General features: G+C 53.9%; 2 protein-coding genes across 5 annotated transcripts in view; one reads left to right on the top strand and one right to left on the bottom strand.

The window, feature by feature from the left end:
• KIAA1614 overlaps positions 1-11,779 on the top strand; it is a 39,401-nt gene extending 27,622 nt beyond the window's left edge. For 2 of the 4 annotated variants that reach the window (XR_010151718.1, XM_009439275.5), the window contains exons 7-10: positions 1,233-1,473; positions 4,558-4,685; positions 5,472-5,656; positions 10,510-11,779. Coding sequence is in view for 3 of the 4 variants with exons in the window: in XM_009439275.5 (XP_009437550.4) it covers positions 1,233-1,473; positions 4,558-4,685; positions 5,472-5,656; positions 10,510-10,703 (748 nt within the window). In the remaining variant the exon portion in view is untranslated. Of the gene's footprint in view, positions 1-1,232; positions 1,474-2,578; positions 2,844-4,557; positions 4,686-5,471; positions 5,657-10,509 lie in introns of those variants that run through there. The other 2 variants (XM_016933624.4, XM_063795085.1) reach the window with 2 other exon arrangements.
• The window catches only part of STX6 (syntaxin 6), a 73,396-nt gene continuing 63,136 nt past the window's right edge, over positions 9,860-20,119 (bottom strand). Inside the window, exon 8 of the mRNA XM_063795088.1 lies at positions 9,860-11,088. Coding sequence (XP_063651158.1) covers positions 10,964-11,088 — 125 coding nt within the window. The 3' untranslated portion in view covers positions 9,860-10,963. The remainder of the gene's footprint in view (positions 11,089-20,119) is intronic.

The following is a 20,119-nucleotide window of genomic DNA, read 5'->3' as shown; positions in this document are numbered from 1 at the left end:
CTGTCTGACCTCATCTTGTCCTGCCTCTTCCCCCTTTCTCATCACCTACACCCAAGCCTCATGGCCTGGCCCCTTTCTGTTCTTAAACACCCAGAGCTCTTCCTGCCCCAAGGCTGCGGCACCAGCTGTTCCCCGCACCTGGACTACTCAACTCCAGGCGTCGCAGCCCTGGCTCCTTCTTCAACTCTCAGTTTAAAGCTCCTCTTCTCAGAGAGACCTTCCCCACCACTCCATTTCAAAGAAGTGCCTGGTCACAGTCTGCTTCACCCACATGGGATGGGTCTCCTTGGTTTTCATGGTCTGTTGTTCATAAGCTCCTGAGAGTAGGCACCTTGTTTGTCTTGCATACACACACCCCAGGACCTAGAAGAGGCTGACACATAGTAGGTCGTTAAGAAGTATTGAATGAATGGGCCAGGCAGTGGCTCATGCCTATAATCCCAGCACATTGGGAGGATGAGGCAGGTGGATCACTTGAGGTCAGGAGTTCGAGACCAGCCTGGCCAACATGGTGAAGCCCTGTCTGTACTAAAAATACAAAAAGTAGCCGGGCGTGGTGGTGTGTGCCTGCAATCCCAGCTAGTCGGGAGGCTGAGGTGGGAGAATAGCTTGAACCTGGGTGGCAGAGGTTGCAGTGAGCCAAGATCATGCCGTTGCACTCCAGTCTGGGCAGCAGAGTGAGACTCCATCTCAAAAAAGAAAAAAAACATACACTGAATGAATGATTGGGTGGGCCCTGAGCTGAGTGTTATGGCGGGGGGCTTGCCTGAGCTATTCTCCCCAAAAGCAACCCAAGCAGAGTATCTGGCAGTCTTTTTTTTCTTTCTTTTCTTTTCTTTCTTTCTTTTCCTTTACTCTCTCTCTCTCCTTCCTTCTTTCTTTCCTTCTTTCTTCTCTTCCTTTTTTCTTTCTTTTCTTTTTTTTGGGTCTCACTATGTCACCCAGGTTGAGTGCAGTGGCGTGATCACAGCTCACTGCAGCCTTGACCTCCAGGCTCAAGTGATCCTCCCGCCTCCATCTCCCGAGTAGCTGGGACCACAGACAGGAGCCACCACACTCGGCTTCCACTTGGCCTTTCTTTCTACAGCCTGGTTGTTAGTTCCTGGCCCCAAATGTGCCAGAGGCATTGGTGCTGGCCCATCTGCTGCCCTCGAGATGGCCCCAGGGTACAGTCTGCCCTGGCCAGCCTCCCGGCCCTCCCCCGCCCCCTCACCTCCACCCTTGTGTTTCAGAGCATCAGCAGGAGCTGGCACAGGACCTGGCTCCCCCTCGGCTGCCCCTTTGGACCAGAACAAGAAAAGGAGCAGCAGCATAGCCTCCACCCTGGGGCTGAAAAAGCTCTTCTCAGCCCTGGGCCAGAGTTCCCGGCCCAAGCTGGGCAAGTCCCGCAGCTACAGTGTGGAGCAGTTGCAGCCCACCCCGCCTGGCCTGACGTCACACTCCAGGGCCCCATCGTTACAATCCCTGCACCCGGTGAGTCCAGGGGCCCCAGCCCAGGGAGTGAAGCCAGCAGCAGTGCAACCACCATCAGAATGAAAAGTGAAAGGAGGGAGGAGGTGCTGAGGATGCCTCCCAAGGAGCCCACAGTAGGGAGACGGAAGCTGCTGGCATCCCCATGGTTGACCCATGAGACTTGGGTTCCCCTAGAACCAAGTCAGCAGCTCCTCACACTGCTGTTCCCCGCCAGCTGCCCAGGCCTGGGGTCACTCTAGGCTACTCCCTCTTCCTCAGCTTTGCCACCTCAGCCAAGTCTCGGAGAGTTGACAGCCTGATGGTTCTGGAAACTTCTCCATGGTCATAGTGACTCTGAGCCCAGGCACAGATCACTTCCCACGTGGATTCCCTCAGCAGCCCCTTGACTGGCCTCCCTGCCATGGTCCTGCATGTGGCTTCCAGAGTGGTCCTTCTGATATGCAAATCCGACCACGCCACCCCCTCGCCGAACATCTGTCATTGGTCCCTTATCGCCTTCAAGACAAAGTTCAGACCACTTGGCATGGCCAGAGAGTTTCTGGGATCTGTCTGCTTTCATCCCTCCTCATTCTTCTTTTAACACGCTTGACCCCGGTTGCAGCTGACCCCCTTGCAGTTCTGTCGGCAGATCACACACAGTCTGACTTTGAACCTTCAGGGCTCTTTTCTCCCACCTTCCCCACCTGCAAACGCCCGCTCATCCATCTACTGCAGGCACATGCCCCTCAGGGAGCCGCTCCCAATCCTGCCTCAGGCCAAACTGGGGCTCCACCCCCTGCCCCCCAGTTCTCCTGTGCCTCCCTCCTTTGTGGAACTCGAGGCATCACGTTTAGTTGGGTTTTGTCTCTCAGCCCTCACTGGAGTGTGAGTTATTTGAGGGAACACCGCTCGATCTTTGTATTCCGGTACTTACTAGGCAAGCTAGTACAGTACGCACAATACATACCGAGTAGTGAGTGGGTGGGAAGCGCAGGGCAGCTCGCTCAGGCTCTCCCTCACCAAGCGCCCCACGCTCTGCAACCAGGAGCAGCACCCCTCGGACACCCCTTCTGTTCCAGGGAGTTCAGGTGGTCTGTTTCTCCTAATTCCCTCCCCGCTCTCCTAGGCAGAGTGAAGCAGGTGAGAGCGGTTTGCGTCGCTGGCGCCTTTCATTTCCCAGGCTGCAGGCGAGAAGAGGATGCGGACTGAATGAAGGTCCCATTGACTGTCTTCCACCAAAGACTGTCCAAGGCGTGTGGCCAGTGCTCAACAAATATTTGCTGGTTGAGTGAATGGAAGGCAGAGAAACCACCACAGATATTGAAGCTGGGGGGAATCAGCAGCGGTGACTTGTGCTCCAGAAACTCACTGTTCTTATGAAGTTAGATTTATCCAAAGCGTGTCTGAGCCGTGGCACCCAGATTTATTGTCATCAGGACTTCCATCTCTGTAAGCCCTCCAAGGCAAACACCACCCCCGTCGGTGTCATGGAGAGGTTCATGGGCAATCTGAGCTGAATGGACAGAGATAGGAAGTCTACTGGGCAAGAAAGGGAGGCAGAGCAGGGAGGATGAGCAGCAGAGATAAATTTTCAAGAACTGAAAAAAGAAATTTTCAAGAAAATAAAAAAGAAGATAAAGGAAGAATCTGTCTCCCCTGCAGTATTTGTGACATTCCAATACTTGCTGTTGGTGTGTGGTGCTACCAAGAGTGTGTTTGCTGGGAGGTTTAGTTTTTTGTTTTTTGTTTTTTTTTAAGATGGAGTCTTGCTCTGTCACCCAGGCTGGAGTGCAGTGGCGCAATGTCTGCTCACTGCAACCTCGACCTCCCAGGTTCAACCAATTTTCCTGCCTCAGCCTCCTGAGTAGTTGAGAGTACAGGCATAGGCCACCACAGCCGGCTAATTTTTATCTTTTTAGTAGAGATGGGGTTTCACCACGTTGGCCAGGCTGGTCTCAAACTCCTGACTTCATGTAATCCACCTGCCTTGGCCTCCCAAAGTGCTGGGATTACAGGCATGAGCCACTGCGCCCGGCTGTATATATACCACATTTTCTTTATCCACTTGTTGGTTGATGGGCACTTAGCTTGGTTCCATATCTTTGCAATTGCAAATTGTGCTGTTATATACATGTGCACACCATGTACACAGCAGCACAATTTGCAATTGCAAATATATGGAACCAAACTTTTCTTACAATGACTTCTTTCCTTTGGTAGATACCCAGTAGTGGGATTGTAGGATTGAATGGTAGTAGATCTTTTTTTTTTTTTTTTTTTTTTGAGACAGGGTCTCATTCTGTCACTCAGGTTGGAGTGCAATGGCATGATTTCAGCTCACTGCAACCTTCGCCTCCAGGTTCAAGTGAGTCTCCTGCTTCAGCCTCCTGAGTAGCTGGGATTACAGGCACCCGCCACCATGCCTGGCTAATTTTTGTAATTTTAGTAGAGACAGGGTTTCACCATGTTGGCCAGGCTGGTCTTGAACTCCTGACCTCAGGTGATCTGCCCGCCTCAGCCTCCTAAAGTGCTGGGATTACAGGCATGAGCCACTGCACCCGGCACACACCATCTCTTTTTAATGTGCACTGAAACCTTTTAACTTACCTGTGCTCAGCCCTGCCCCCATCATTTTGTGAACTCCTTGAATGATTTCTTGTCTTTTTATCCACGATGTTTGAAGGTGCAATATTCAATTTAAATTTTTGCACGAAAGCAATCATAAAAGACATACTAAAGAATCACAAAATATTTTGAATTTTAACTCTAAAGTGGTATTTATTACTGTATAATAAACTTACTTTCATTTCTTCCTTAATGAGTACATTAGATTTCCTTAATCAATGAGGAAATTAGTATAGCACTAAAGTTGTTATTTCAGCTAAAAAGCAAAACAAAAACTCCCTTGACTCCTCAGATGGCCTATGTAGACCCATGATGTCCTTGAGTAAGTCATGGTGGTTCCTGTTGAATTCTTGGAAGCAATGATAAAAGCTTGTGCTGTCACTTTCTTACAGGGCCCTCAGGCTCATGGTGGGGCCAAGTCCTCCGTCAGCACCTCCCAGGTAGCTTTTCTCACCCGCAATATTGTCCCTTTCTCATCAGGTGTCACCCTCTCACCAGCGTCGGAAAGCTGCCTCTTTTCAGAACCTCCATTCTCTGCTGAGCAGCAAGGGGGACCGGTCCAGCCTCTACCTGGTAGCAGGGCCAGGGGACCACAGTGCAGCTGGCAGGTATGAGGGGCACACATGGTTTGGAGGATAAACTCAGAGAGTGACCAGTGGAGCCAAAAGCTTAACTCCTTCCTGCCTCAGCATCATGGCTCTGAGCAGGGTCCTTTGAAGGGAAAGCAACAGGACATCTGATGTGTGGAGACGAGGCTGCCACAGGAGTCTCAGCACCTCAGTGCCCTGCATGGACCCTCGGTGCATTGGGCTCTGAGAAGGCCTGGGGTTGCTGGAGGGGCTAGAGTTGGCCGGTTTGATTCCGCTGTCCCTCTGCTGTGCGATGACATCTTGAAATCAGAAAGTTTAGAGAGTTTTCTTAGCCCAGCTAAAGATCCGAATAAACACATAGAGACAGAGGCCCCCAAAGAGGCCCGTGACCCATGACCTGCTTGGAAAATCCCACCCTGTCCGATGAGGCCCTGTAGGCTGGCTGCTCTTTCCTGGGGCGTGGATGTACTTCGGGGTGTATGTTAGCTCCTGGAAATGTGACATAAAGTTATACCTTTTGTCAGATTCTTACAAAGGTCTCTGTACCCCCCAAAATTTGAAACCACTGCTTTGGGAGGGTGGGGTTTCTAGTTCCACAGCAGGCTTTGGGGGGCCTTGCACAGTGGCGGAAACCCACCAGTTTTGGCCCTAGCAGGCTCTTTTTGCTGGTTGAAGTCAGCAGAACCCCAGCCTCCAATGCCAGGCTCTTAAGTCTGTGAGGCATCGGTCATCTGTAAGCCAGGGAAGAGCTGTGCCCAGTGCCTGACGCTTTTTGCCCTCACTGTGTCTCTGGTTCCCTCGCAGGCCGGCCAAGACTTCACCACGGCGTGCCCTCAGTGTGGAGGACGTGGGTGCTCCCAGCCTGGCTCGCACCGTGGGCCGCCTGGTGGAGGTGTTCCCAGACGGCACCAGCCAGCTGCAGCTGCAGCGCTCCCCGGGGGGCACATTCGGCTTCTGCGTGGCCTCTGGGAATGGGCGCCCAGACTCAGGTATGCCCTCTCCTCTTCCTCAGCCCCATGGCTGGGGCGGCCTTAGCAAACAAGGCAGGGCCTTCTGGCTGTGGTCAGAGGCTTTTCTGGTCTTTGGCTGAGCCGTGCAGCTCTGGGAATTCAGAAAGCCTCTGACTACAGGACTAGGCTTCTCCCCTCAGGGGCTCTTTCTGAATTGTCCAGGGCTCTCTAGGAGTCTGCACCTGCAGAGCCTTTGCCCTGGGCAACTGCAGCTGAGAGTGCGTTGGTGGGGAGTGTGCGGGAGGGGGTAGAGTTGGCAGGTTTGACTCCACTGTCTCCCTGCTGTCTGATGACATCTTGAAATTAGAATCTTAGGCCGGGCGCGGTGGCTCATGCCTGTAATCCCAGCACTTTGGGAGGCCGAGGCGCCTGGATCACCTGAGGTCAGGAGTTCGATACCAGTCTGGTCCACATGGTGAAACCCATGTCTACTAAAAATACAAAATTAGCTGGGCGTGGTGGCGCATGCCTATAATCCCAGCTACTTGGGAGGCTGAGGCAGGAGAATTGCTTGAACCCGGGAGGTAGAGGTTGCAGTGAGCCGAGATTGCGCCATTGCACTCCAGCCTGGGCAACAAGAGCAAAACTTCATCTCAAAGGAAAAAAAAAAAAGAAATAAATAAATTAGAATTTTGAAGGCCATCTTTGCAGAGGAGAGCCAGAGGGAAACTGTCTGTGCCTGCTGGTTCTCAGCAGTCCCTTTGATGTGGCTGCGTTGAAACGGTTCCTTTCCTCTGGCTGTGGAGTATGTCTGGGCACGTGGAGCATGCCTGTCTGTCTCTGCATCCCGTCCCTCCCTCAGGCCTGTGCCCGATGATTATGTTCAGATGAATCCTGGCTGCAGGCCTCTGACTGGGGTGTGCTCTGGGTCTCAATTCAACCCAGGCAAGGGCAGGGAGAAGTCCTGGACATCATTCTGCACTCTGACCAGTTCTCAGTTCCACCCCATCCATGAGTCTTTCAGGGCAACGTGACTTGCCAAAGCCCACGCCCAAGGTCTGTGGTCCAGAATGCATCTCAAGGGCCCATAAAAGACATTCCCCAGAGGATCAGGGAAGGAAGACACGTATGTGAGGGTGGGGAAGGAGGGGAGGGGAAGGAAGGAGAGAGAAAGGGAGAGACAGATACAGAAAGACGAGCACAGAAGCCTGCTGCGGCCGGGCTCTGCCGATGGGGGGTTGAGTCCTGTGCTTTGATCTCCTAGCTCAATGCTGTTTAGCCTGGAAAAAAGTCTGCCTGCTGCCACATTTGCAGACCACAGCATGAGTTCTCATGTCTGTTCCATCATTGTTTCAGCAAATATATACTAAGCACCTACTATGTGTTATAGATACGGGGGATACAGCAGTAAATGGAACAGACCAAATCCCTATCCTCATGAATATACTACCCAGTGAGCAGTTAGATTGTATCTATAAAATGTGTACTCTTGTTATGTATAATGTGCTACGTATGTCAGATGGTGAAAAGAAAGTTCTGAGAAACATACAGATAAAGCAGGTGTGGCAGGTGCTGGTATAGACAGGAGTGTGGGGAGGCTTTTCTGAGAAGATGACACTTGAGCAGGGCCGTGGATGGGGCGAGGAAGGGGCCCCATGGGTGTCTGGGGAAGAGCATTCCGGCAGACTGAACAGCAAGTGCGGAGCCCTGGTGGAGGGGCGAGCCTGGCCTGTGAGAACTGTGAGGGTCAGGCTGGACACTGCAGAGCAGGCAACGGGTTGGGAGGAGCAGAGTTTGGAAAGATGGGGTTGTGCCACTGTAAGGGGCTTTGGCTTTCATGCCGAATGAGATGGGAGCCACTAGAGGGCTCGGAGCGAGCACTGAGACTCTCTAATGTCTATGAGAATAGACCCCAGTGGGACACGGGTGGAGCCAGGGAGCCCTGTGTTGAAGCTATTTCAGCAGTCCAGGACAGAGACAGTGGTGCCTGGACTGGGAACGGCTGTGGAGATGGGGAGAGGGGAGAGGGGACAGGGGTTGGATTCTGGTTGATTTGACTATTTGCTGATGAGCTGGACATGTAAGAGGAAGAGAGGACAGGTCTCTGCCTACTCTGGACCTCAGGAGGATAAAAAGTCCTTCCTCACAGGCCTTCCCGTAGCCTCCTCTCCCGTTAGGGGAGCAGGACAGGCCCCCCGGACAGGTGGTGTGAAGGCAGAGGCAGACAACGCAGCATGTTTGTGCTCCAGCACCTCTGCTGGCTATGTGATCTAGAGCAGGCGACATCCCCACTGAACCTCACTCAGTTCCCTAATCTGTGAAATGAGGATGACAAAACCTACCTAGAAGAGTCATAAGGAGCATTTGGTAAGGCACACAGGAAAGGGCCTAGCATTTTTCTTCCCTCCCCTTCAGAAAGAGAAAGTCTGGGGAAGAGAACCCCAGACAGGGACCAGCGTGATCCGCATTCACCTGTCGATGTGAGTGCACACACAACAGGTCATTGTACTCTGCCGCCCACCCTCCCCCAGAGTCCCTTTTGGCTCCCTTGTAGGCAGTGGGAGCCCCTCCCCGTCACCCGTCAGGGAGCTCTGATGGGCAGGGGTCTCTAGTGACCCAGGGCCCCCGGCACCCTCGCCTGAGTTGGTGCCAGCTCCCCGTTGTGCCCAGGCACTCCCTGGTCCTGCTGCCGTCATGGGCGCTGGATGGCACACAGGGGTCCCCACGCACATGAAGCCTGGCGAGTGCTGGGGCCTCCGTGTCCCAGGCCATCCTCCAACAGCAGAGGGTCGCTTCTTCCAGGCTCCAAGGGGCTGTGAGGAGGGCTGGCTTGCGCCCCGTGCTGAACCGGCAGGATGCTGGTATTAACTTGCTGGCTTTCACATCCGACTCTATATGAGCCTGTGAGAACAGCAGGCTTTGCCTTCTGCTTCTAATTGGATACAACATAGAGATCACACATCCTCAACAAAGGCCATTTCCAGCAGACAATAAATGCCTATGACAGCAGGCTGTCATATTTGTGTCACGAATTTCAGCTGCGAAACCTACCCGAGTCTCCCCAAAATGGCAGGCGTGACGTCAGTGTCTGGCCTAGCTCTGGCAGCATTCTTTCAGGGTTTATCATTAGTCCCCACCTGCAACTCCCACAGCACATCAGACACTTCTCTGGGTTTGCCCCAGGGGCCCCTTCTTACCTGCCCCCTCCCCGTGCCACCAACCCGTAGACAGGGAGGGCAAGCAGTGAAAGGTCCATCTAGAGGAGGTAAAAGACAGGGCTGAGGGAAAACGCCTTGTACAGTCAGGATGGCAGATGTACTCTGTCAGGGAAGACAGCCCCACAGAAAAGGCTCGGCTTGGCCAAGAAGCAACAAAAGGGATTCTACACCTCAGACCAGGGAGGGGGAATGTGTACAAAGATTGGATTTACTAAATTCAGAGCCACAGACTTTCAGGTACTTCGGTGAAGATCAGTGCTCTTTCAAACCCACACTTCAGAGGCAGGCTTTAAAACGCCTGACTTCTGTCAGGGCCACAGGCTGGGCTGCCCAAAGCTCCTACGGGGCTGGGGGATCCGAGAGAGGACTTCCCACTAGTCCAAGATGTGGTGACTAGTTTCAAGCCAGAGATTGAGGAGCAGACCTGATGCCCTTTCGGGCCCCTGCTAAGAACCTGATTGGAGGAAAAGGAAGTGAAGACAGTAACGCGTGGGCAGTGGCCTCATGTCTGAAATGCAGAGTGAGCCGAGCTGGGCTGGGAACAGCGAGGGTGCCAAAGGCTGCGCTGAGCAGCCTGAATTCCGCCAGTGCTGATGCCCACACCAGGGGTGTGCCCCGCAGTCCCTCCAGCAAACTCAGCTTGTGTCTCAGCCCCTGTGTCCACCCAGCATGAAGCATGGGCATCAGGGGGTCCAGCCTGCCCTGGGAGAGCCAGCACCTCACTTACTCTCCCAGGTGGGAGCAGCTGGAGGGGAATTTGAAAGGTTTCCAGCTGCGGTTGAGGCCGGCGGGCGGGGGTTGGGGGCAGGGGGCCTCCTCAGCTGGACGCTTCCCAGCCCAGCCAGCCCAAGCCCCACAGGGCCTGCCCCACTGACGGGGGGCTCCCTGAGAGCCGGAGCCTGGGAAAGAAGCAGAGAAGCTAGTTCCCGCAGGCTGGCTCTTGGCACCTTCTAGACCCAGGCAGGGCCTCTTTGGGGTGGGGAGGAGGGGGCACGTGCAGAAGAGGAGAGGGAGCCACCGCAGCTTTGAAATATGTGGCTAGAATTTTTATTTTTCCTGGGGTTTTTTGCTCAGATGCTTCCCCATCCCAATTGAGGAGCCATATCTGAGTAAGACTGAGGCCAGTGTCAGTCTTTGGCAATAGAGTGCAGCAAACCAGGCTTGGATGTGGCTCAGCCACTTTTGCTCTTCCGATGATACCTTCCCACCACCCCGGCCTTTACGCTGGGCCTGGGTGACCTGAGGCAGCAACTGGATCATAGTGCCAGGCACTGAGTAGGTATGGTTCCTAATTTTTAAAAACTATTTTCCTCCCAATTCTACAAGAAAAGCTCATCTCAGAAAAAGATTAGCTCACTCACTGTCAGGTATAAATAAATGACAACAGTTTAACGCGTTATTTGCACTAGGAGCATTTCCACTTTAAAAGCAGAGACAGTGGAATGGAGTTAGACCATGGAGGAGGCGCACTGTATCTATGTCTAAAGCCAGTTGTGGTTGTGAGATGGAATAATAAGGGGTGTGTGTATGTGTGCATGCGCACAGAGAAGTGCCTGGTATGAGCACCTCCTCCCTGTGCCACACAAACAGCACCTCATCAACATGGTCAGCATTCCAGAGATGCACTTCTTCGATTTGGGTGTCATTGTGAAATTCTCCTGTTTTCCTCTGCAGGGATCTACGTGCAGGAGATGGCTGACGTGAACACGGCCAAGCTGTACTCAGGGCTGCTGGGGGTGGGCGATGAGATCCTTGAGGTGAACGGGGCCAAGGTGGCAGGGCTGGGCTTGGCTCACATTAAGGAGCTCCTGGCCCACTCAGAGAGCTTGTCAATCCGTGTCCTGAGGCAGAGACCTGTCCCACGGTGACCCAGAAGTGCTGCTGCCCTCACTGTCACCGCCTCGGAAGCCCTGAAGCACTCAGGGTGGTTGGCAGGAACGTGCTGCACAGAGCTGTTCTGTGGCGGAAACAGATCCTGGCAGCATCTAACCCCTTGGGCTGTGGCAGGGCTTCTGTGGTGGGCTGCCTTTGGGAGACGCAAGGAGCCTGTTTGCATATTTTGTTTAAGGCCATTTATCCAGAACTAGAAAAAGAAAAAAATGGGTCTCCTTCCATGTCTGAGGGGGTGTCAACATCTACTTGTACCTTTGTTGGCAGGGGGAGAAGGGAGATTCAGTGGATCCTTTGGTTGATGCCTGAGAGCCGGCCTCACCTCCTGGTCCCACGCCTGGTCAAAGGCTACAGCCTCCAACACTGTGGAACCAAAGAAAGCACATGTCCATATTGGCCTTGACCCTTCCCTATTTCAGCCACGTTCCTCCCTACTCCATTCACTGCCCTTGCCCTTTATCCAGAAATGGGCAAAGTGTCCCAGAGTACCAGCCTTACAGCCATTGACCATATATGCCAAACCAAAATCAGAACGTGTGGTCTGGCAGGAGTTTTATGCCCCTTCGGGGTGTGGGAATTCTGGGAGATGTTATCTGGTAGCCAGAATATTAAAAATTTCTAGGAAAATTTTTTTATACATAAAGTTGAAAACAACAACAACAACAACAAAGACCAATTTCAGGACGTGCTACTGTGGTAGCCAGGATCCAGCTAGTGGGACCGGCCAGACCAGCCCCATGCCACCCCGGCCGCTGCCTCTGCCCAGGTGGAGGCAAGAGTTGCTGCAACCTGACCTGTGGCAGCCTCCATCTTAGTTCTGTCCAGCTTGGAGACAGGGCTGCAGCAGGTGCCTGGCCATCACAGCTGCATGCTTTCTGCCCAGACCTCCTGGCGGTGCTGTCGGTGGGCAGGTGGGTGGGTGGGCAGCAGGGAAGCTGCAGAGCGCGGCTGGGCCATCTGCCTGGGCCTCAATGCTGCCTGGAGGGCTGGGACTCTTTGGGAGTGGATGGCCATGTGTCAGTCTTAACTTATTAAAAAGCAAAGCTAAAGCTTCTCTCACTCTGAGTTGCTAAATTCTCGGCTGGACACTCACTTGACCCTCACTAGCCATGGGCAGGACCAGGGAGTGGGGTGCTGGTGGTGGGCATGCCAGAGGAAAGGCTGGGGAGGCCACGGGTTAGGGTGACAGCCAGGGTAGATGCAGAAGCCTCCAGACCGTCCTTTGGCAAAAGAAAAGCCCTGGACAAGGTTTATGACCAGGAGAGAAGAAGCCAAGGGACTCTAGCTGGGCACAACTGAGGAGTGGAATAGGAGGTTCAGGGCTGTTTTAGAACTGGCCAGGGTGCCAGCTGTGGTTAAAAAAAAAAAAATCCTGGAACCAAGAAACCCAACCCTCAGCAGAATCGGGTTTAAAAGAGTGTCAGGGCAGCTTTCATTGGGCAAGAACACTGAAGCAGGCCTGTGGCCCAGGGACAAGGTCGTGGGGGTGGGGAGGCAGTCCTGTGCAGTGTTGGGAGTGTGTTCCCCCACCCAGGGCCTTTGCAGCAGGAGCCAGGTAGAACCCTGTCTTCATGATGCCCATGGGAGGAGAGGGAGGGGCTGAGCCCCATGGCTCACAGAATGGGGTAGGGGGGTGAAGGAGGAATTAGGGGGATCTGGCAGGTGAGCAGAGGGGCCAGAGGAACAAGTGCTTGGGGCTTCAGGCTGTGAAGAGGGCACTGGCACTCTTCAAAGTGTAGAAATGAGCCCACAGCAAGAAACTTCAAGTGTGGAGAAACCCTGGCTCCTCCTATACTGCAATTCTTGGCCTAAGGTCACAAAACTGGAGAAATTTCATGTTGAGAAAAGCTCCTGGGGGCCAAAGACAGCTCCACTTTTCTCTGAAAAGGACAACTTGCCTTCCCAGGTGGGAGGAGGTGGAAGGGGGTGGCTGGGGCTGGGAGGACGGGAAAAGGCCTCAGGCGTATCACCTCCCGGGCTGGTGACATACTTAGTCCTTAAATAGTCCTGCCAGGTATGTCCTGCTCATTGTCTTCATTTTGCATAGATGGGGAACCAAGTTCAGCAGCAGTGACAGGGCATGCAATCCTGCCCCTCTGACTTGGGGCCCACTTTTCCCACTGCAGCTGCCTCCCCATGCCAGAAAAGGCTTGGTGCTAGGGGAAGGGCACGAGGCACGCAGGACACTGGAGGCTCCCAGGCCTCTGGACGGTGACCTAATTCCAAGGAGGCAAAGGCGCTGGCATCCCAGCTCCTCCCTGGGGCAGCCTGATGTGCAGGCCCTGCCTTGTGTGGAAATGGGAGGGGGCTTTGGTTCCTCCAGCCTCCTGTTTGACCTTCCCCAACTGCCTGCATCTGCCTGCCTGGGGAGCTGCTGACCTCGAAGGCCTAGGGCAGCCCTGCCTCACACACTGGAACATCAGAACCTTTTTTTTTTTTTTTTTTTGAGACAGTGTCTCACTCTGTTGCCCAGGCTTGGAGTGCAATGGCACAGTATCAGCTCACTGTAACCTCCGCTTCCTGGGCTCAAGTGATTCTCCTTCCCCAGCCTCCCAAGTAGCTGGGACTACAGGTGCCTGCCACTACGTCTAGCTAATTTTTGTATTTTTGGTAGAGACAGGGTTTCACTATGTTGGCCAGGCTGGTCTCGAACTCCTGACCTCATGTGATCCGCCCGACTCAGCCTCCCAAAGTGCTGGCCTGAGCCATAGTGCCTGGGCCATCAGAACCTTCTTACTGAGAGCTTATTAACCAGGAACCAGGCCTAGGCCAGGCAAGAGCCCCCGGACTTAAGAAAGACCCGCAGCCTCAAGGGGCCCCAGCCCAGGGGGAGGCACACACACATTACAGCGCCGGATGCAGGGTATGCTGCAAGAGGAGCTGCAGCCGGTGTAGCCTGTGGGTAGCCTGTGGACAGCCTGGGGCCGTGATTCGTGGTTGGCCGGGTAGTTGGCAAGGGCGCCAACCGGGCAGGTGAGCACAAGCAGGGCTTTGTAAAACGAGTAGGAAGCTACAGCAAGGGCCAAGTGGCTCAGGCACAGAAACGAAACAGCCACGTGCAAAGGTGTGGGTATTCCCGGTGTCTAACTTATGTCCCTCCCGCGGTTCACAGAAGGCCCCTGACACTGGGACTACACGGAGCAGAAAGTGGCACCCCTTTGCCTCAGGCACCTCAGTCTCCTCGGGGCTTGGGGGCATTTTCAGAAGCCACCCGCAGAACCAGCGTCCCGGGCGGCGGCTGGTTTTCCCCTCTTTCCCGGGGGGCCCCTCTGTCGCTGCGGGGTGCAGCGGCGGCGAGAGATATCCGCAGCTGGCACCCAGTGTCCCGGGAGGGAGAATCGGGGTCTGTCGCGGGCCCTGCGACCAGGAGGCGACTGTGCCCTCAGCAGCTGCCCCGCGCCCGCCCCGCCCTCAGGCCACTAGAGGCAACCTCGCAGCGACTCCGGTGCCCCCCCAAGTCTCCCCGGCAGGGCGGGCGGTCCCTACCGGCCAGGGCAGGCAGCGGGCGGCCGCTTGCTCTGCACCCACAGGCTCCGCGCCAGCCGCGCCTTCCCGGCCACGCGGCCGCCCGCGGAGTGTTCCCGCCGCGCAGACAGGAGGCGTGGGGCCAGGCAGCACAGCCAACAGCCTCTGTCCGCGTCCTCCCGCGGGGCCTCGCGCGGGCGGGGGTGAGAGGGGAGCGGCCCGTTGCCCTGCCTGGGGGTCGCCAGGGCCTTCGTGCCAAGGCCGCTTCCGCGAGGCGGGGTGTGTCCAGCAGGGCACCGGCTGTTAGAGCCGCGGGGGCCTGCAGCCTGAGGGTGGAGGGAGGGCGGGCTCGCGGGGGTTTTGAAAACCCCGCCCCCAGCACACGCGCGCACGCGTACACGCACACACACTGCTGGGCTCACCCTGCCTTTGAGAAACGCACGGCTGGGGAGGCGGACGGGGCCTACTGGTGCACCGCACGGTCCCGGGCCTTGCTGAAAGGTGCTGTGGAGGCGGCGCGCCGAGCCAGACTGGGAGGATGAGCTGGAGCTGGCCGGAGGGATGGGGAGGAAGTGGGGCGACCTATGGACCCTCACGTCCGTGGGGCGGGGGCGGGGTGTGCAGGAATGAGTACCTGGTGCATGAGTGTCCCCAGCTTTCAGGCGTGCTGGAAAAACCGCAGGCCGGCTTGAATTTTGGAAACCAGTGTTAACCAGGACTTCAAGGACCTGCCTTCGTTGGGCTGTCCCTGCCTTGCCCTGCCAGCTACGCAAATGTTCCAGAGCTCCGTTGAGGTCATTAAATCACCCTGAATCCATACGGCAACACTGCGAGAGAGAGACTATTATACCAGGCTAACGCACGAGGAGTCCGAGGCTCAAAGGTTAATTCACAGATAGATCCAAGGTCTGGGAGCCAATCAAAAGCGGAGGCAGGATTTGAACCTGGCCCTCTGTGACTTCCAGCCGGCATCCTTCCACCCTCCTGGGTCCCTCTGCAGCTCACCTCCCTTGGAGGCCCTCGAGCAGCTCTGGAGGCCCTGCTTGGCCTGCCCGCCACTGACCTTCACCAGGACGCAGGGGCTCTCATTTCGGTTTTTCTTCTGGGAAGTGGGGCTGGAGAAGAGCAGGCAGATCCCTTTCCAGGGCAGTGTTTCCAAACTGCAGGCACGATTCACTCATGGGTTATAAAAGCAATTTTGTGGGTTGAGACCAACATTAAATTAAAATAAAAATTAGAGTGCTTTATACAAGCCAAGGGTAGGTTAGGTTTTGAGAAATGCTTCTGCAAGTGTGTACCAAGTTGTAATTTAAAGTGGGTTATGGCTCTGTTCTGCGGGGAGGCAGAAGAAACCCTCAGGGCTATGGCCTGGCCCCTGGGGTAGTGGGGAAGAGGCCTCCATCCTAGATGCCCAGGTGTTCTGGGCAGCTGTTTGTTTCCACCTCTTTTCCGGGTGTGCCAAGAAGAGGCCTATGACCCAGGAGAGGAGGGCAATGATGCGACTGTGGACTTCTTAGTCTTCCAAACTGCCTCTGGGCACAGGATTCTCGTGTGGGTATTATTGGCAGGAGCTTTGTTTGTTGGCTCCTGGATCCCACTAGCCCCAACTTCACCCATCCATGCACCCACGTACTCTCTCATGCTTATGCATGTGCCTTGGCTGGAATGCCCTTTCCCTGTCCACCCACAAACCCCGTGGCAGCCTTCAAAAATATTAGAGGTGTCTATCTCTGGAAGCATTCCCGATACTGCATGCTGACTTTGGCTCCTCCCCTTAAATCCCATAGGATCTTGTAGCAAGGGCTCTTTAGGTAGAATTGCTTGTTTATCCTCCACTAAACTTACCTGGCAACAAGTGGGACTTCCCTAGTTCATCTACCCAACCCATTTCCCACCCCAAGTCCCCAGACTAGTTCAGGAGCGACTCAAAAGGCCCTGCTGCACCTGCATGAACAGGCCTTCCCCTTTCTCCCTCCCTCCCCCACATATCCGCAGAGAAGTTTCCCTCTTTCCTACAAAGCCAGAGCACCTGCTTAGAAATGGCAAGAGCCTTCCTTGGCAAGAAGCTCTGCCCAGCGCTCTCTGGCTGTGGGTTGGCCAGGTCGGAGTGCTGGACCCTGAGGAAAGGGGCTGCGGGGACTGGCGCTGATATGTGCCCATGGAGCCAGGGCTTAACAGCTGCCCTGCCAGTCCTGGAGGGTATCCGGAGCTCTCCTGTGGCTGCCAGGCTGCCTGCCGGGCCTGCCTTTGTCTTGTCCTTCTGCAGTCTGGGCTCAGGCCCCTACTCACAGTGTGGAGCTGCCCTTAGGGTTCTGGCCCAGTGCCAGGCACTGGGGAGGGGCCTGTCCTGCCCTTAGGATACCCTCATCCCCAGGATGGACACAGCTTTGGTTGTGAAAAAAGGCCAGCGTGCAGGGCTACAATGGAAGCCCCAAGGCAGGAGGCCCCACTCTACCTAAGGAGCAGAAAGGCTCCCAGGAGAGCCAGCTCTAGGACCCCATGCCCCCCAAGACCCCAAGCTCACCAGCCTCCATCCAGCTCTGGTGTTAACTCAGGAACAAGGGGTGATGGCAGCCATGGGAGTGGCATTCAGAGGCCACAATTTTCATTCTCATCCTGAGCTCCCCAGACTAAGTCTCCAGGCTTTTCTGGGTTTATACAGTAAGGGGTTTGGCTCATTTACTTTTTGCTTATTTCCAGCCAAATACACAAAAGCTCCAAAACATTTATCAGCAAGGCGGACCTGTGTGAAACCCTGAGCCAGTAGATCTCTTGAACCCTACAGTGGACTTGAAATGCGGTCAAATCCAAGGCAACTGATACCCATGCTTTATCCCAGGTACTTCTAGTTCAGTGCTTTAATCTGCCACTAACTGGCACCGCTTTTGTGACCCCTCTCCCCACTCCTCAGCCTTATGTTACCACTTCTTATGTTAGAGGGATGGCTTAGTGAGACATCTGCTTGCCACCACTGAAGTCAGGCCACTGTGTTTTCTCTTCATGGAGGCCTTGTATGGTCCAGGCCAACCTGGGCTCCAATTCTGTCTCTACCACTTACTAGTTGTAGCCTTAGACAAATTTCTTTATTGCTGCATGCCCCAGTTTTCAGGTGTAAAATTGGCCTCAACAGTATTTCCCTCATCGGGTTGAGAACTGAATGAAAATCTTTTGCTCCTCACGGCATCCCTACAGCCTTGGTCAAAGACCTACCCCACACATCAGATTTGCATCAAATATTGGCCAGAACTATTGGCTACTGTTTAGATAAAACTTTCAGGAAGTTTAGAGTTACTGACCTCATCGAAGGCCAGCCAATCTTACTGTGCCAGGAGAAAGCATCTGATGGTATGTGAGCAAGTGGGCTGGGAAGGGAGGTGGGGAGAAAACACCATCCAAAGAGGCTGGAATCGGAAGTGCGTGCCCACACTGGCTTCTGGAGCCCGTTGCCCCCTCTCTGAGGTGCATCTGTGGTGATGCTTGCTCAGGCTCAGCCTGCCCCTGCACAAACAGCTGCTGCTAACGCTCCGTGTAGCAGCACCTGGGCAGGTGGGCATACAGCTGACATCTGGAGGTGCCAAGGATCATTTACTGCTTTGAAATTTGTCCTCTAGGACAGTGACCTATTATGGTGGCATGGACAGGCCTTCCCTTCCTGTGAGTTTCATTTTTGCCTCAGGTCTTGCCTTTTAACATTTTGGGACCTTTGGAATGATGGCAAATGAGTTTTGCCGCACAGCAAAGCCGTGAGTAGAATCGAGTCACTGTCCACCTGTGGAACTGGACCCCTCAGCCTTGCAAACTGTGTCCCTCTGCCAAAGCGACACAGTCCATGTTTCTCCCTCGGGTAGGGGAGATGATCTACTTTTATTAGAGGATACATATAACCCTAACTCTCTACGCACTCGTTTCTCTGGCGAGGCTGGTCAGTATGTTTATTTGCCATCACCTTTTCTCCCTAGCTATTACGTCTGGGAGAAATCAAGCTAAGGACTTAGCAAGCTCTGATATGGCACATTCCGTGCTAGGCATGAGGGTCACAGTAAGCAGCTCTGCCTCTCACCACCTGTGTGACCTTTGGAAAATGACTTTTCTGTGTCCCAATTTCCTTACCTGCAGATTTGAGGTAATAGATGAGGAAACTTCTCATTTTTAGAATTCTATGTGTTAGTACAGACAAAGTACTTAGAACAGTGCCTGGCACATAGAAATTAATATCAGTGAGGATGATGATGGCAAATGGAATGATCAAGATCTCTCTGCCCTTAAGGGCCTTACGTAGCCTCATCACCTCATCCCACATAGAATTTAGGGCAGGCTCTCTCAACTACCAATTTGCTTGGACAATAGTCTTGTTTGCCAGCACTTCAGTGAGCAGGGGAATGAAGGACTCAATTCCTTTCTGTTCTGGTCTGTCTGTTCTCCCAAGCTCATTGTCTCAGTTGAAACTCTGTGCTGTGTAATATTTTGCATACACAGTATGGTTATGTATTGGTCCATTTTTATGCTGCCAATAAAGATATACCTGAGACTGGGAAGAAAAGGAGCTTTAACTTGACTTATAGTTCCACATAGATGGGGAGGATCATGGTGGAGTGCGAAAGGCACTTCTTACATGGCAGCAGCAAGAGAGAAATGAGGAGGAAGCAAAAGTGGAAACCCCTGATAAACCCATCAGATCTCGTGAGACTTTTTCACTATCACAAGAATAGCACTGGAAAGACTGGCCTCCATGATTCATTTACCTCCCCCTGGGTCCCTCACAACACATAGGAATTCTGGGAGATACAATTCAAGTTAAGAGTTGAATGGGGACACAGCCAAACCATATAATTCCACCCCTGTGCCTTCCAAATCTCATGTCCTCACATTTCAAAACCAATCATGCCTTCCCAACAGTCCCCCCAAAGTCTTAACTCATTTCAGCATTAATCCAAAAGTCCACAGTTCAAAGTCTCATCTGAGACAAGGAAAAGTCCCTTCCATCAATCGAGCCTGTAAAATCAAAACCAAGCTAGTTATTTCCTAGATACAATGGGGATACAGGTATTGGGTAAATACAGCCATTCCAAATGGAAGAAATTGGCCAAAACAAAGGGGCTACAAGGCCCCATGCAAGTCTGAAATCTAGCGGTGCAGTCACACTTTAAAGCTCCAAAATAGTCTCCTTTGACTCCATGTCTCACATCCAATTCACACTGACAGCAAGAGGTGGGTTCTCATGGTCTTGGGCAGCTCTGCCCCTGTGGCTTTGCAGGGTACAGCCACCCGTGTCACTTTCACGGGCTGGCATTGAGTGTCTGTGGCTTTTCCAGGTGCATGATGCAAACTGTAAGTGGATCTACCATTCTGGGGTCTGGAGGATGGTGGCCCTCTTCTCACAACTCCACTAGGCAGTGCCCCAGTAGGGACTCTGTGTGGGGGATCCAACCCCACATTTCCCTTCTGCACTACTGTAGCAGATGTTCTCCATGAGGGCCCTGCCCCTGCAACAATCTTCTGCCTGGGCATCCAGGCGTTTCCATACATCTTCTGAAATCTAGGTGGAGGTTCCCAAACCTCAATTCTTGACTTCTGTGCACCTGCAGGCTCAACACCACATGGACGCTGCCAAGGCTTGGGGCTTCCACCCTCTGAAGCCACAGCCCAAGCTGTACATTGGCCCCTTTCAGTCATGGCTAGAGTGGCTGGGACACAGGGCCCCAAGTCCCTAGGCTGCATACAGCACGGGGACCCCAGTCCTGGCCCACGAAACCACTTTTTCCTCCTGGGCCTCCGGGCCTGTGATGGGAGGGGCTGCTGTGAAGGTCTCTGACATGGCCTGGAGACACTTTCCCCACGGTCTTGGAGATTAACATTAGGCTCTTTGCTACTTAGGCAAATTTCTGCAGCCGGCTTGAATTTCTCCCCAGAAAATGGGGTTTTCTTTTCT

This window comes from Pan troglodytes, chromosome 1 (assembly GCF_028858775.2).
Source record: "Pan troglodytes isolate AG18354 chromosome 1, NHGRI_mPanTro3-v2.0_pri, whole genome shotgun sequence".
NCBI classification, from domain to species: domain Eukaryota; kingdom Metazoa; phylum Chordata; class Mammalia; order Primates; family Hominidae; genus Pan; species Pan troglodytes.
This window is presented reverse-complemented; position numbering and strand designations above follow the sequence as displayed.